The 17,522-nt window shown below is 51.4% G+C and overlaps 1 protein-coding gene across 1 annotated transcript in view; it reads left to right on the forward strand.

The window, feature by feature from the left end:
• The window catches only part of Hhat (hedgehog acyltransferase), a 255,752-nt gene extending 238,236 nt beyond the window's left edge, over positions 1-17,516 (forward strand). The window contains exon 12 of the mRNA XM_033762250.1: positions 16,233-17,516. Coding sequence (XP_033618141.1) covers positions 16,233-16,324 — 92 coding nt within the window. The 3' untranslated portion in view covers positions 16,325-17,516. The remainder of the gene's footprint in view (positions 1-16,232) is intronic.
• Positions 17,517-17,522: the final 6 nt, after the last annotated feature.

The following is a 17,522-nucleotide window of genomic DNA, read 5'->3' on the forward strand; positions in this document are numbered from 1 at the left end:
TTCACTTTATTACTTTTCCTACTTGTATTTCTCATCCACATTGAAGTAGTTATTTTTATTATATGAGATGGGTTATATTTTGGAAGGTCTATTAGATATCAAATTCACCCAGAACAGTGAATAAGTGATCCTCACTTCTGCACAGAACTTCAATGCAGCCTTTGTCATAAATCAAATGTCCAGTTGTCTGTTTATCTCTTGTTGAGCCAATACTTCAGTGTCTCAGGTTTCATAATTCTTGTTGTTGCATTGTAACCTCCTTCATTCTTCATGATTGTCTTGGTTACTCTTGGATCTTTAATTTTGGAAACATCTTGCCAGTTGCTACAAAAAAAATTAATGACTTGGTTGGCTTTAGATTGGAATCACATTGAACATTATATAAATTTGATGAGAATGGAGATCTCTACAATATTGGTATCTCTCTTGATTTATTTAGAAAACAAATCTAGAACTAGTTGTCAGTGTTATCCTTTGACCCATTTATAAGAAACCATTATGTGCATAGGGAAATGACAGAATGTTCTGGAACAGACTGGCAGATGAACGGTGAGTTCCTTGTTCATCCTTTGCATGGCATTTTTGTACCTGGGACAGCTGGCTGTGGAGATGCAGAAGTTGAGGATGATTTAGCAGGAGGAAATAAATCATCTACAGGGGCATGTGAAGCCTGCCCGCAGAGAGGCTTTCATGTCATCCCTTGTTAGTGGAATTATTTTCTCCACCAGACATTTTGTTGGAGGAGGGAACATCTTATTAAACTTAATGGACAGAATTTAAATACAACAGAGCTAACTGCAGAAGCATCTGGAAACATTTCACAGATGAGCCAGTGCTGCTTAGCAGTAGTAGAAATTATATATTCATGTGGCAAGAATGGAGACATGATACTTAGGGAATTTTCATACCATTGGGAAATTAATTTTTCTTTTGCAACTCGGAGCTGAAAAATAGGCATTTTTGCGGAATTATTTGGAAATTTCTAGTCATTCTCCCTCAGAACGCAGGATAACCACCCCGCTGTTCTTCATCACGTGTGGATATTTAGATTGCACAGGACTGTGGAGGAGCAATCCGGACTAAGGCTCCATCCTGGAGAGGGGCCCCTGAGGCCCCGACCAGCAAGTTAGCCCGGCTCTCCTGACCGTCAGTCAGCGCTGATTTCAAAAGGTCCACACTTCCCCGGGTATTTTCAAAGCTGAAATTACAGATGGAGAGAATGGAGCACTCCGTTTAAAAGGGAACCTTGGACAAAACTGTTTGAGAATGTTTGCATAGCGTAGCCTCTGGAAAATCTCCTCTGCACGGGCACTTCGTTGGCTTCACGGTAACGGCATGTATTTAACCTTGATGGAACGACTTTGTGTAAGGTGCGGCGCGCTCCTAGGAGATCTGCATGGGTGCTGGGGGCAGCCCTTCCCCTCTGTCCCCAAAAGCCTTGACCTGGCGCTGCCGCTCACTGCCGCTTCCCCCACGTGGTCCCCGGGAGGCCAAGGTCCTCTAAAGTTTACAGACTGCATTTGCCAGGCCTAGGCTTCCTTTAGTCTGTCAGGCAGGGCCTCACAAAATTCTTTTAGAAGAGTAGTTATTATAATTTCTGTTTTGCGCTGGTTAACAAGAAATAAGAAATCCAAGAGGCTTGTTATTTCAAGGCCACCGACTTAGCGGATAGGATTTGCTCTCCCCGCACCCGGCTGCTTCCTTCCCAGAGCCTACCTCCTGTTCAGAGCTCGTTTTCTTGTCACGGCTACTAAGGCAAATCTCCGTCAGCGCGGTGCAGCCTGTGTGGTGCGGAGGGAAGACCGCCCAGGGCGCGCCCAGCGAGCGTGAGAATCACCCACCCGCGGCTCGACGCGAAGCGCTCTGCTGTCTTTCCGAGGGTGGCTTGGGCCCCTCCTATGCGGCTCAGGCAGGAGTGAGAACTGCGGTTCCTCCGAGGCTCCCCCACTGGGACTCTCCTCGCTCCCTCCAGCCGGAGGGGCCCCTCTTGGGGTTGCTCTGACCAGAAAGACGGGATTTCTCATCTTGCTCGGCCCTGCGCCTTCACATCTGACACCTGCTGTGAGCACAGCCTGGAGAGGAAAGGGGGACAGTCCCCCCTGTGTCCCCACGTCTGACTCCCTGGAGATCTATGGATGTTGTTAAAGTGTCCACAGGGCTGCTATGTGTGTTTTTCTACCGTAGGTGTAAGTAGCAGAAGGGTTATATTAAATTGTGTGCCTCCTAGCAGACCCAGAGCACCACTTTAAAACATGTTTTATTTTTATGACAAGAGAAATAACAGATTAAGCAGCTATCTGGATTATACTAAATCAGAAAAAAAGTTAATTACGAGCTCCCTGGCCCGAGCTAGTGTTAAGTTCCTTTTACCCAGTCTTTGAAGGAACAGCCGCACATTCCTGTCTCTGCAGGCTTTGCCCGAATCCCGTTAGGCCTAATCAGGGCTCTATGAACTTGGCCCTGAGCCCCTGGATCAAAAGACCAAAGTCCATAAAACATCTGTGTCTTGCTTTTATGAAAGTAATCTCTCTTAGAAATTAAAAATGTATTTCTCTTCAAAGTAGTTCTTATCATAATGAAGAAAAATTGAAAGTAACCAGAAAAAGGAGAGAAACTGACCCATAACCCCACAACCCTTGCTTGTGGGTACATCTTGCTGACCTGCCTCAACTTTTCTTTGCAGTTGTGCTGTAATATTGACCATGGAGTATAAGAATGATAATGAGCCCAAACTAAATCCTTTATTTAAAATATTATGTATTTAAAATATAGTGGGTCCTTGACTTATGAACTCTCTTTGTTTGTAAGGGCTTGTTGTAATTCAAGTTGGTTGTAAGACAAGACTATTTTTCCCATAAGAAATCATGGAAATACCCATAATACATTCCAAATCTCCCAAATCATCCCTTAGCTAACCTTTTCAAAATAAAAAGGGTTGCATAATGTATATAGTTGACCAGAACTACTAATAATTTTCCTAGTGTATTCACCAAAAAGTTATAAAATGTTTACCAGAAACAACAACGTCATACTGTACCCACCACTCCAGTTGGCATCGTTGGCCTGCAGGAAGAGAGGATAAAACGGAAGGTGGTATTGTTTGGAACGACAGTCAGTCCCCTTCCCTAAAGTCATCAGGAGTCTGCCTCTCTGGCGTCCTTTCTCTCCTTGGGAGAGTCTGTAGCCCACTAGGACCTGCTTCTGGCTCTCTAGGTCCGAGCCTTTTCAGAACTAAAAGCTGGTCTAAGGTGTCTGCTTCTGTCTTTTTTTTTTTGACACTGTCTAGAGTATGGTGTGACATCATCATTAAGCAGGGAAATGCAATGATTTGCTTTTTCTCTGGCTGGCTGGGTCTTCTCTACAAATGTAGCTCTGTCCATTGCTTCAGGATTTCCTTTACTCCAGAAGAAGAACTCTGCTGCCCTGATGGTTGCTACTCGGCTGTAGTGACAGTGTCACCGACCACAGGGTCAGCTGAAGGTACAGGCTCCTCCTCTACACGGCTTTCAGAGTCGCTCTCCTGTGTAACTTTAGAACACACTTTCTTCCTGGCAGATCTCAGTGTCCTTAGAGGGACACTGGCCCAGGATTTCTCAGTTAACCACACCCAAGAAAGACTGGCATTTGGGTCATAACTCAAGACTTTGGTCATAAAACTGAAATTCCAGTCATAGCCCAAGTTGCTTGTACATGAGGTTGGTCATAACTCAAGGGTCCAATGTAACTTTTGAATAATTTTATAACTAATCATATGTATCTAATTATATATTGTTCTAGTTCTTAACCAAAGAACTTGAGCATCCCGGTTATTTTACTTTGAGTAAAGTGACACACTAACGTCCTCCTCCACCAGGAACGGAAGCAGCAGATGCCTTCTCACAGCTGTGGTAGCCCCTACGGCTGCTGTAACAGAGCGCCTCAAACTGGCGGCTCATACCAGAGGAATGTCTCCTCTCACAGCCTAGGCCGGAAGTCCTTAACCACAGTGGCCATGGAGCTCATTGTCTCTGACTGAGAGTCCCTCTTCCTTTTCCCAGCGCCAGTGGTGCCGCCATCCTTAGGACCCCTTGGCCTGCAGCTGCAGCTCCCAGGCTCTGTCTCGCTGCTGTGTGGCCCTTGCCCCATCTTTCTCTCTGTCTTTCTCCTCCTTTTAGAAGAAACTGGTCTTACTGGATTTAGGGCCAATCCTAATGGAAAGACCCTATTTGCAAATAAGGGCACATTCTGAGGTTATGAAATCATATTTTATGTGGGGGACTCAAGTGAACCTATAATACCTGTCACTTCCTGTACCTTCTCCTGCCCCACTGGAGCCACCACTTCTCTAGTCAGGGTGCCCCCTCCCTACCCTGTGACAGCGGGGTTTACATGGCACATCGTGGGGGTGTCATTTGTGCAGTACCCGAACAAGCACTCCATTCCTGGCCTCCCCTCCTTACCTTCCTGTGACTCCAGCCCCTTCCACCACCACCCCAAGTCCAGTGTCTCTGGCAAACAAGAGTTAGAGCCTGACCGGAGCTGACAGGCTCTCTCCAATTCTCCAAGCACAAAAAGCTGAGAGTAAACAGAGGACTGTGGAGAAAGAGAGAGGTTTTTCTTCCTAAGTTTCCAGGTTTACATTCAGAAACAACTATTGAACATTTAGAGATGTTCTATTGAATGGAGAGGCACCAGGCCAGTTTCCTTGAAATGTAACATCATTTTGTTTTAAATGTTGTACAACTTTCCTGGTGAGGATGCAGTTTTAGGTGGATTGAGTCACGTAGTAGGTGAATTTCAGAGCAGGATTTTAACCCGGATGACAGCTGAAGGTAGGGAACCTGCCATAACAAACAGCTCCATTTTGGATGTTTGACCACTGGCACTTTCAAAAGCTCTTTCTGAAACTCTTTCCTCCTCCATGTCCTAACTCTGGGCACGCCACTAAGCAATGGACTTGCTTTTCCCTGGTGCCAACAGAAAGTTCTAGCCTGCAGACATGCTCACTGCACACCCTGGCCCCACTCTGACCCCGGGATAAGCCGTAGCCCTGGGCCTTCCTCTGCTCAAGCCATGGTGAAGTGGCTTGGGCATCTGCTTTCCCCAAAAAGCCTCATTATGAGTGACTATGTGTTTACATGCTTTGGACATATTCGATGTCATCAGCTTCAACGTCTGACCCCAGCTTTGCTGGCCCTCAGAGCATTGCAGTCACTGTGTGCTTGGCTGGTGGAGGCCTGAACCTGTGCACTGGTCATTCAGGCCCCCAGGGGTGCACTGGCAGGGCTGTGGCAGGAGAAGGGTCCCCGTCTCGACAGCTCTCATTTCCACTGCTCTTACTGCTCTGGGTAAATCACTCATTGGTTGAGGTATTCAGTCTTGCTTTCACAGTCCAGCCTGCTTATTCAGTGCAATTTCATTGTTATCCCAAGACCCTGAATCCCCAAGACCCTGAATCCACACACATTCAATGCTGATTATGTGAAACATCACACCAGTAAGATTTGCTCTGTAGAGAAATTAGTGGCTGGGTGTACTGCCTGTGTGTTAGTACATAATGCAAGATTAATTTGAAAATGGCACGGAGGTCTGAGTGTACATTATGCAAAACGCAAGAACAGGTTGTACAAGGAACATCTGAGTTAACATGCCTCGTGCAGAAGTGTTCAGGGAATTTGTGACACCAGGACTGAGCCTTTTAAAAGCAGACCATTCTCAGCATAATTTTTTCAGACTCAGAAATCCACAGTTGAATTTTTTGTTAAATAACCTGGTTGGTGTATATAAAAACAGCTTTCTGTAATTCAGACCAGTGGAATTGGCCCAACTGTAGAACCTCGGTCCCAGCAAATACTTGAGGAGGGTAGAAGGGTAAATAGTGTGGCCCGTGTTTGATGTATTCAACTCGAGTGTGGACAACGGGGCTTCTCACATGCATGGCTGTCTCCTGATAGTGTTTGGAATCACATCCTCATAACTGTTTCTTCCCATATGTAAGTGAACCCAGGGATGCAGACTCATTTCCAGGAATCTAGCAGGGCATCATTGTGAAGGGATACACACGATAAGCCACAGCTCCGAGTTAGCTCCTGCACAGGAAATTGGATAGGCCTTGGGATTAGATGGAGGGTCCTGCCCCAGTACTTCGGTCACTCCGGTACAGCAGGGATTCGTCCTGCTAGGACCAGTTGCGACCACGACTGAGGCAGACCTCGGTGTGCAGACGGGACCCTCCGCTAGCAGGCCCAGTCTAGTCGTGACTGGACTGAGACAGGACTGCCCAAGGCTCCTGCGGCCCTGGCAGGGGCTGTGGGGTCAGAGTTACAGATGACCTGGACTTGTGTGTGGTGCCAGGCAGCTTGCTAGGAGTGTGAGTGCTGGGCAAGTAGGATGTTGGAATGCAGAGCACAGGATCCGTGTGCATACCACAGAAATTGGGCTACACACAGAAGCAAGCCAGCAGCAGCTGCCTGGGTGAGAAATGACAGGACAGTACAATATTTGTGGCATCACAACGGGCTTGTTCAACCAAAACTGCCAGGTGTACGGAAACCTCTGGGTCCATAGTTGTGAGATGTTGGAGTACTTTCTTGCTGGAGTCTGGGCCCTGCCTCCCACCACCCGAGTAGGAAGGGGAATAAAATCGTCTCCTTTGCCTCTGTGGTATGAGGCTGAGAGCTGGAATATTGAACTCCAGGACTTCTGAAACAGCTGACGTCTGCGGTATAGGAGTGGGGTTTCTGACTGGTTCCCACTCGGGCGTGCTGATGAATGAATGGAGAACCCTGTAGTTCTAATTTTCGTGAGATTTTATAGTTAGGGATTGTTAATCCTGGTTTTTAAAGTTAAGAATATAAAAGGCTCAGAGAAGTTAATGTACAGAGAGAGGTAAGTCTCTTTTCATTGCCTGGATGTGTTCTGGTCCCTGACGTTCACCCAGCCCTGGAGATGGAGAACAATATAATTCCTTTGTTCTTTGTGGTCCCTCAACCTAGAGTCTATGCTGAAATAGAGGGGATTTTCAAATGTTTATTTTTAAAAGCTCCATAAGAAGGTTAAACCGTCAATATATTTGTGGATTTAACAGGAGAGCAGTTGTGGGGTTTTTTACCCTTTTCATGAAAAAAACAAACATGATGTAAGAGCTTTTGAATTTAGCCACATGTAAACATATTTAAGGGAATTCAGATACAAGTCAGGAACATTAGAAGCTTTTGGATAGAAGGCATTTACAGTGTCTTCATAGATCAGCTGAGTATCTATCCCTGCATAGTTATTAAGACAAGGTGAGCTTTGAACCCTTCTCTCCTCATTAGTAATGGGGAAGACAAGGAATGTAGCAGCAGTCTGTGATCAGGGGTAGGACTATCATTTATTAACTTGTTTGCTTCCTGGCACAAATATCATTTTTTACATATTCTCCTATTACAGATTCAGAATGATAAAGAGAAAATCATCATCCATTATGAAATTTTACCAGCTCTGTGTCACAACAGAGAGCCCGGTGATTGTCAGCTGGGAGCTCTGCAGTCTCATCTCTAGGGAGAGAGAAACCAGAGCAGAGGGAGCCTGGAGTCATTTCCTTTAAGCAGATCAAGTCTCAGAGGGTGGGAGAAGGGGAACACTTTGGCGAGACCACCTGCTGCTGAGTCTCTGTCCATTCTGAGCTGGGTCCAGCGCCTCCTGCATGAGGGCAGTACTCATGTCTGCAGACCCAGCAGTGACCTCCTGACCCTTTCTGGCCTCCGCCTACTACTGGGCACAGATCGGCCTGTGGTCCATAACAGGGAGTTAGATGAGTATCTACCGGGATCCAGGATGGAAAACTGACAAGGCTGGGTGTTTCTTTTCTGTGGTTTTTTGTTTGTTTGTTTGTTGTTTTAGTGGTACCAGGGATCAAACTCTGGACCTTGTGCTTGCAAGGCAGCTGTGGCACCGCTGAGCTAAATGCCTGGCCCTAAGGCTAGGTATTTCTAACAGAAGGGATCTGGTAGAGGGAAACGCGTGGGTATTAGAAGGGCAAAAAGGGACATGAAGTCAACCCAGATACCAGTACCTGGGAAACTGGTGACTGCTCTGGGGCTGGGGCCAGGAGGGATCCTCAGAACCTGGGGGCAGAGGGAGGAGGCGTGAGGCCCGGTGCTGTGCCTCTGCAGGTGCTTTATGCCTTGTGCTTGACCCTTGGGCCAGGCAGTGCTGCATGGTTGGTTCTGGACCTCCAGTGCCGATGAGATCAGAGGAGTTCAGATCAGAGGAAGTGCACTGAGTTCCCAGTGGATGGATACTGACAAGAACTGGACCCAGAAGGGGCGTCCATCTTCCCACCTCCACCTTTATTCCAACAGGAATGGGCAGAATTGAGGAGCAAAGCGGCTTAGTGACAGACGTCCTGCCAGGGGTATGGACACCCAGGCTCAGAGCAAACACAGCAGGCACCTGGCCTGGCTGCAGCTAATTAACATGGTCCCTGCTGTGCCCTCATGCTTGCTTCTGAGCTGAAGGCAGGCTCGTGGAGGTGAGCAGATGGTGGATGGCCTTTCCTGCCCTATCATAGGCTTGTTCAGTTTCCTCTCCTAAGGAAGATTCAGAAACAGGGAAGTCTTCTGTTTCTGGGCGTCTGCTGCGGTTGTCAGGCCCTGCCATGCACCCTGTGTTTCGCTGGCTCACCGTGCCCAGGCATGAACCAGGAGCGTGGTGTGGGCCCTGTGAGAGCCCAAGTGGACGGGACGCATGTGCGACCACGCGGCCTCCGGCTCCTGCAGCGAGTTGAGGCCGTGCCACCCGAACAGGGGCCGTTTTGTGGGGAGCAGCCCCTGCCCTGGCGGCCCTGTTTTCCAGCATCGCCTCCTGTTTGCTCTGTCGGAGTAAGAAGGAGCAGCTCTGGTTGCTCTCCTGCTTCCTCGGTGGAGCCATCTTAGCTCTCGCCCCTGGCTTCGCAGGCCCCTTCCCGGCACTCGCGGGGGACCCTGGAAGATGGGGATGCGGCTGCACCGGGAAGCATCCCTGACTGAACCGTGTGACCGTGAGGATGGCAGCTCGGGCTGGGCAGAGCCTCCCTGAGGGGCCCCCGACCCCATGGGAGGCGCAGTCTGTAACAGGCGCACGGCTGCAGCTGTGACCGTTTAATGAGGACTTGTGCAGGCCTGGGGACGCGCTCTGCATGCCCAGTCAGCTGGACAGTATCCGGGATGGTCGGCGTGAGGCTTCCTCTGTCCATTGGCAGGGACGGGTGACCGAGTGAGTTACAGGGGCAGAGGTCCTGCTGACAGCGGTGCTGCCCTCTGCCTGCCCCTCAGGTGCCAGCGTGATGGGGGTGACCGGAGACAGAGTGGGGTTTAGGGAGAGGGGCTGGGTTTGAGCGCTCCTGCCTGTGGCCTGCAGCAGGGTGCTGCTTTGGTTGTTTTCGTTCCCTTGGTCGCCCCCTCCGTGAAATGGGCTGAGACACCTGCCTGTGAGGTGAGGAAGGAGGCTGGGAGGGAGCCCGCAAGGTCCCAGGCTCAGCCTGCTTGGTGCAGATGGCTCTGGTGGTAGAAAAGCCCCTGCCTCAGCCTCCCGCAGTCCTCAGAACCGGGACTCCGGGGTGCGCACAGCACACAGGCAGGCAGCACAGAAAGCCAGGACAGCTGTGGGACGCACTGCCCAGCATGGAACGAGTGCACTGGGCTTCAACACGCCTTGCTCTTCTGGGCTTCCAGCCGCGTTCCTTCTAAGATGTTTTCAAAGACAGCTGAGTGTGTTTTGGAAAACAGAAGCCTTCACACCTGGGTTTGAGTCCCAGGTTTGTAAGCTATGTGAAGTTGAGAGATTTTTACTCGAACTCTAAAATAGAAGAGCCTGCTCTCAGAACATCTGTCCACGTCCTCTGGTGCTGGAAACAGGCCCATGGTGCCAGGCTGAGAAGAATGGGCATCTTTGCTCTCCTGGGTGTCTGTCCTGCAAGGAGGTTGCCAGCTCTGTGACGGGAAAAGCTGCTGCCATGTAGCTTAATTAAGGTTAAAGCTCTAAACTTAGCCAGGGAGGGAGGGCTGCCGGCTTAGGACCATTTGATGAATGGCTCCATGATCTCCTGGCGGCAACTCCCGGAGCAAATAAGATTTAAATACAGTACCTTATCATTTCCCCACATCAGAAGTGAACGCTGCTAAACAAAGTGCTGTTGGGATCTAGCACTTTGAACGTAGGCAGCACTGCATAGGCCCCTGAATCACTAATAGACGGTAGGCCTGAACTGGTGGTTGGCACTGAGTACAAGGGTGGGGGTACGGTGTCCTCAGGCCCTAGTCTGCACCCTTGGAGCAGAGTCTGGGACATGGACAGGTTCTCTGGAGAGAGAAACAGGGTAGAGTGAGTAACGCCATTGCTTCTCAGCTTCTGATGGGGTTGCGTCCTGATAACCTCATCATAAACTGAAGATATAAGTCAAACATGCATTTGTGCTCTAACCTCCCGAGACTGCCTCAAACTCGAATGCTAGTAGTGAGTGTGGGGTGCGGAATGGCTGCCTGGGTGCACCACGCTTTCAGGGTGCCGAGGAGCTGACAAACCAGAGCCTCTTGACATGAACCCCACTGTAACTCGGACTGCTCATATGTACAGGGCGGAGGCTGACACTCAGGTGAGGCCTGGGCATGGACCGGCCGCTGGAGGAGGTGGTGGCCGAGGGCTGGAGCAGGGCCACGCAGAGGCAGAGTGCTGAGGCGTGGGCCTGGAGGCTGTCGGTGCCCAGCGGTGACTGCAGACTCTGCCGTCTCCGGTCTCCGCGTGCGCCCTGAGGATTCTACCTGGGCTGTGCTGGGCTCAGTGAAGCTGCTCTTTGACCCCCACACCCATCTGTCACCGAGTCCCCTGTGCCTCTTCTGTGTCATCCCCAGGAGTTGCTCTTCACTCCATGTCCCCGCTGCACAGGCCCTCCTGAGCTGGGCCGCTGGCAGGGCTGCACTTCGGTCTGAAGCAGGGTGGCTGTGCGGGCGGGAAGGTTCACCTGTGCCATGCTGCTGGTGTGTGGTGACATTTTGCGAACACAGTGCGACCTTCACCTTGCAGGCCTTGGCTGTGACCAAGCAGGGCCTCAAGAGGGAGCCTCACTTCCTTTGCGGCCCGGTGGCTCTTGGGAGTGGTGGGAAGCTCCTCATCTCCTTAGCATTGTCCACTGGGTGACACAGGACCAGAACCAGAAAGCCTGTCGGTCCAGCTGTACAGACCCCGGAGCCATGCTGGGTGGGAGCAATGCTCTCCAACTGAGCAGGCTGCCGGAGGAGCTGGGGCCAGCAGGCAGCAGGAGCCAGGGCGGAGAACTGCCTGGGCGGATGGAAGGAGGGAGCTGGGGCAGTGCTGATGGTAGATTTAAAAAATACAAGTACCGGACAGCGTGCCGCTCTTCAGTCTGTTCTCCGAATAGAATTCAGCCAACTCTGGGCTCTGGGGTCTGGGCACAGCCCCTTTTGAGACAGTGTGTCTTTGGGCGAGATCATCGGTGTTGTGCTCTGGAAACTGCCATCTGTGTGGTGGCCTGGACTCCCACACGCCCCGTCTCTCCGTCCAGCTGGGGAGGCAGCCCCTGCCTCAGGGCTCCAGGAGAATTCGCCAAGATCCCGTGATCCCTGCAAGCCGTGTGGACGGTTGCACATTCTTCACAAACCTCACATGTGCACAGAGACCCAGTGCTGGGAGGCTGAAGCCTGTTCCCATCTCCTTCCAGAGATGGTAACAGTAGGATGTGGCCTCCCCAAAGGCCCTGCCAGAGCCGTGATGCTGCCCAGCCTGCCTCCTACTCCTCTCTCACAGGCTGCGATCACACCTACTCAGCCACAGACTTCCCTCTGCAGAGCGCCTCTGACCACTCCTCCTCTTCTGCACCCCGTGGACCAGGGCATGGTGAGGGGACCAGCGCTGGGTCTCACGCTGGCAAGTGCCCTCCTGAGAGGAGGAGGAGGACGGAAAGTCTGAGGCCTTGTAACCTATGAACTGCGTGGGGACATCTTGGGTGCATGTAGCCTCAGACCCTGCAGCCCAATGCTGCGACTCTGTGACTTGCAAAATATTTCTGTCAGCCTTATTGAAAACTAGTCATTGCACAAACATCCTTTCGAGATGTAGGATCGGAGGGGCTTTGCCAGTTGTGGTCACCCTGGAAATCATTCTCGCAAGCAAGAGGCAAAGTGTGGGCATCGGCCCGGGATTCCCGGTGCCACGGCAGCTGGCCCGCCCCGCCCACTCCAGGTGTACTGGTGGCTTCTGGTGACTGAGGTAGTTGCTACTTCATGTAAGGATGTCCTTCGCTCAGCGGGACTTTCTATTGTGATGTTCTCCATGACAAAAATACGTTTTAAAAGTTTGTAGTTGCAGTTCGGGCAGTCGGCGTGCTCACATTGCTGTGCAGCCTCCCCCACCGCACGTCTCTGGACTTTATGTGCCAAACTGCAGCTTTCCACCCATGAGCACTAACTCCCATTCCTCTCCTCTCAGCCCCCGAAACCACCACCCTGCGCCCGTCTCCGTGAGTGGCCGCTCCGGTGGCCCACGTCTGCTCTGCCGTGTGTGGGCTTCTGTTTCACGTGGTGTCCTCCAGGCTCGTCCCTGCTGCAGCCGGAGCTCCTCCGTGGTGCCCGTGTGGGTCCTGTCCTATCTGTCCACCACGGGGGCTCCCGGCTGTGCCTGCCTTCCACTTCGAGTGTCCTGCGGTGAGCACGGAACTCGGTGTGTCTTCTAGCTCCTGCTGTCCGCTCTCGGTGTCTGTGTTGTGATTCCCTAGCCCGCTTTGGAGGAACCTGCATGCTGCATCCACAGCACACCATTTTGCACCTTTCGAACGGCTCCCCCAGACTGCTGTTCCTTTGGTTATCCCCTCAGTTTCCAGAAGCGCATCATCCTGTGCCGTCCGTGGGCTGTGATGTGATTGTTTCCTTCACGTCTGAAGCTCTGCCTTTCTGGTCTCAGTCTAATTTAACTTTCGAAGAATTGCTCAGCCATGATAATCTCAAGTAAAATCGTGCTGCCGGAGTCTGCACAGCTCTAGCTAGTGCTCTCTGTGCTCTGCCTCTTTGTTAGTAGCTGCCATCCTTACAGTCTGCCATTCCCTGTTAATGGTACCATGGTGCAGCTGTCCACACCCCACTAGCTCCGTCTGTTACGCACCTGCATTTGGCGGTCCTCTGTGACGCGCTGTGCTGCGTCCACTTGCGTGTGTGCAGCTCCAGCTGTAGAACAGTCAGTCCTGTTCACTGCGAATCTTACCAGGGTTGTGCAGCTGGGGTGTGCTTTGCTGTCAGTCGTTGACTGTGTCTTCTGGGCTGCCTGGCGGCGATCTGGGACAGTCCTTCCCCGGTTCAGTCTTGTAGTCAGGCACGCGACCAAACTTTGGGAGTTATACATGTCATTGACTCTGGGGACCCAGCCTTTAGTGTGCAACGTATTCAGGGGGCTCCAGCTACAAATGCTGGCTTTGAAGAGGACTCTTTCTAGCTGTGGGCTGTAGTAACAAGCCTGTAAGTCTATCACTTACGAAGCTGAGACAAGTTCTGAGTTTGAAATTGGCCTGTACTACAGAGTGGGACCCTGTCTCAAAAGAAGAACAAGGGAGGCTTTTCCTTCGGTGAAGGTGGGACGTGAGATGGTCTGGGGCGAAGACACAGGAATCAGGGTGAGAACAGCGTTCACGGAGAGAAGGCTGGGGAGCGAGGACCGCAGGCGGACGTTACCTCCGATGCCAGCTCTGTGATGCCAGCCGAGCCCGTGCGACTGCCATGCTGTGGTGTGTGGTGACTGGTTGTCCCTTCGCTCTCACTGTCCCGGTCCTGAGGAAGGCGAGGCTCTGCCCCAAGCCCCCTTCCCCCCTCGGGCCCAGAGAGTGCGGGATGAGAAGCCGCCTCAGCCAGGCCCTGTGCCTACAGGCCGCCCAGGCACGGGTGCTGTGAAGGTCTGGGCCAGGGCCGAGCACACCCAAGGGCTCGGGGTGGCCCAGCATGCAGAGTGGTGCCTTGTAAAATCAGTCTCTTTCCTGTCACTGTGCACCTTTCTCCCATGGTCAGGAAGGATGAGGAGTCCTTGAGAGCCATGGATACAGGCCACGGCTACTGTCTGAGGGTCACTCCTGTGTTCAAAAGGCCAGTGAATTGCGCATAGGTGAAAGAATTCTCAGGTGGCCCCTCATTAACCAGCTGCATTCCTGAAATACTTTTCAAAAGCAGTACCACATCCATTATTCACACTCTAAAAACCCTTGAGCTCCCACTGTGTAGATGGGGAAACTAGGGTCTGGTGAGGCTCTCGCGGTGCACTCTCTCCTGCCTGCTACCCTAGCCTCTTCCGGGGAGGCTGCACAGCAGAAGGGAGAGCTGACCCACTGGAATCATCCATCTCACCTCTGGGTGGTCCTGGGGCTGCTGTGCCTTGCAGCACTGTGTGCTGAACAGCAGTGGTCACAGGGACAGCTCTTACAGCCCTGGGTGCACCAGAGGAGCCCCAGGCCAGCCTGTGCAGGTGAAATACCCATGGACCCACCTCTGCAGCTGGCCTGTGGGCTGCGTGTTTGCCAAACACCCACTGATGCCTCAGCCAAACGCAGCTGCCACCTACAGGTGCCCCCTGGCCTGGCCCCACCCTGTGCTGCCCCTGGGCCTGTCAAGAGCAGGTTTCAGCTGCCCGGCTCTGTGTCTGGGCCACAGTGGGAGAGCAGCGGGCTCTGCAGGGTATGTCTCTCACAGCTCAGGGGGAGCAGCTGGCTATGCCGCCTGAATGGGGTCCTGGAGAGTTCATGCGGCCTGGATTGTCAGATGGGACCTCATGTGGGAATAACTCATTATAGCCTTGGACAGGAAGTCGCTGTGGATTTAGGGTGGATGACTGGAATCTGCATACGAGGAGCTGCAGTTATGGTGGGATGCTGCCCGGAAGAAGCTGGAGAGGAGAGAAGGAACCCGCTCGGGAGCCTTTGGGGAGAGGGTGGCCCTCTAGCACCTTGGTTTTGGACTCCAGGCCTCCAGAACTAGGAAATGATAGGCAGGCTTGCTGTGTTAAGCCACTGAGTTTCTGGTAGTTTGTTGTATCGGCCACACTGGCTGTGGGGCTGGGCCTCGGCCCCTCAGTGCTCTCCTCTGCAGGGCTCTGAAGAGTTCTTTCGCAAAGCAGGCTAAGGAGCAGGATGGACCGGAGCAGGCGAAAGCCCAGGGCCCAACGCGCAGGTCACATGAAGCCTGCCGGAGAAATACCTGTGTCTTCCCGCTGGCGCTGCCTCTTGTCGAGGGCTGGGCACTATGCGATCCTGCCACGTCTGTAAGGGTACCCGTGACTAAGTTGCGCTTGCCTAGTTTTATATTTGAGACTCATGCAGTGACTCTGGGTCACACAGCCGGTAAGTGGCAGATCCAGGATTTGAATTTGTCTCCTGTTTAAGATCCCGCACCCTGGGCCACTGTGGCCCACCTCCTTCACCATTGATAGCAGGCGCTGATGGTTGATACGGCCAGAAAAGGGCCTGCTGGGACCACGGACCTCCAGGGCTTCCCATGTCCTCCTCCCCGCCGATCCTCCGGCTGTGTGGCAGCAGCCCCATCATACGGTTCCTGTTCCTCAGTGGCGGTCACGTTGACACTTCTCTGCGGTTTCCCTGGCAGCTGTCCCTGTCCCTCGCTGACACCCATCCTCCCCATGAGGCTCAGGTCGAATGTGCTCTCTACGCTGTTACTCAGCCTCTTCTGTGCTGAGCATAAATCCCCCAGGACGAAGGATGAAGTCTTTCAACTTTAGCTTTGATTTTTTTCTGCCTTGTATGTCACCTCAGTCCCCAAAAGTTTGAATAAGTGAAATATGTAGCATATTTGAAGATCATTAAATAACAAATATCAGCAGATATTAATTTAAAAAAAGAAAGAACAGATATTCTAAGACAAAAGAACCACAAAGAGTTTTGAATTTTGTAAACTAATATTTAAGCTAGAGTCCCCTTTTCTGTGGGCTTATAAATGACAGTTCCAAATATTGGTCATGGGACTCAGGAACTTTTTTACATTATCTGCTCTGTCCTCCAGACACATACCCTGTAAGAGCTTGCCCAAAGTGTGTCTGCACTTCTGCTCACAGACACCTTTATGCTGACCCTGTGCAAATGGGGTTCCAGTTGGAGCAGACTTACCAGGAGCTTCCCTGTGTAGACCAAGGCCATGTTCTTTTGTGCTGCTTTCTCACAGGGAACAGCTGATCTGAGGAGGCGGCCCTGCCCCCAGCGAATGTCTAACCACTCTTCTGTCTCCCCACAGGCTGGCCATGGGTGACCCTATCTGTATTAGGGTTCCTGTACTGCTACTCCCACGTGGGGATTGCCTGGGCCCAGACGTACACCATGGACTGATTCTGCCTTCGCCACCAGCTTCCAAGGCCATGTACTTCACCTGACTCTCCACTCCCAGGTGATCTCCACCGAGCCATCTCCTGGGAAGATCTTTCATTCCAAGACTGACAGCTTGGTCTCTCATTGATAATCTATAACCAGATAATCTTCTAACTTTGGCATCCTAGAGATTTTCTACCCTGCCCTCCTGCATTTCCTGAGTAACCTGGGGTGCAGGAATAGAGCATCTTGCCCAGATCTACATGGTGACATTTTGGTGTAGAACCCAGGCAACTGGCCCTTTGCGTTCTTTCTTCTTTACCAAGAGATCTATGTAGTGTACATTTCTTGGTTAGCATTGGAATCCTGGTTAGTGGTAGGCCTAGCCTCTTCTGAGTAGTATTTCTGAGACGTTTTGGTCGCATGTTGGTGACCATTTCCCGTGGCTCCTCAGCAGAGAGGTGACAAAGGCACAGCTGTGTAGAAAGACCTGTTCCAAGGAGTCCCTACCTAAGGAGTCAGTGACTTGAAGTTCAGCAGGTAACCTCCATTTCTCCTTTGTCCTGAGATCTGCAGAGATGTGTGAACATGAAGTTCCTCTGACAGTTGTTTTCCAGTAATGAGGCAGACTTTAGAAATCAGAGGATGGGAGCATCCACAGCCGGGTGCTAGCAGACGGCCCACAGGAGGATGACTTCCTGTGGCCTTGTCTGCCCTTCCTGAGAGCCAGCAGTTACAGTCCTACTCCCGAGGGTCATACTTGGTGGCATATGTGGCCTCATCCTGATTCCAAGGAGATGGAGCCTTTTTGTTACATGGAAAATTCCTATTTTTCTAGAATTATTTTGGATAATTTTGAGGCAGATGTTTAAAATCAAAATACATTTATTTAACTTGACTCACCCTGGAAAGATACCAGATAAGCTACCAATTGCTCCAAGTGGTAGATGATTTAGAAAATTTTGGTTTGGCTGTAGATTTTTGGGAAGCTTTAGACTGAAGAAGCTTTAAAGTTTGAATCTGTTGTGTATCTAATTCTGAGCAACCTTTACATAACACTCCAAGTACATGCACTGTCACCATGTGGACCTCGTACCGTCATATTCGTTTGTTACTGTCCTCAGGCCTTGGCTGTGGTGACTCACTCAGTAAGACAAGCTCCTAGCGTCCAGGACCAACCATGTTCCTTGACTCCCTTTATTCCTAGGTGCTCTGCTGG

The sequence above is a fragment of the Fukomys damarensis genome, unplaced genomic scaffold, assembly GCF_012274545.1.
Source record: "Fukomys damarensis isolate Sample0158 unplaced genomic scaffold, DMR_v1.0_HiC HiC_scaffold_11, whole genome shotgun sequence".
NCBI classification, from domain to species: Eukaryota; Metazoa; Chordata; class Mammalia; order Rodentia; family Bathyergidae; genus Fukomys; species Fukomys damarensis.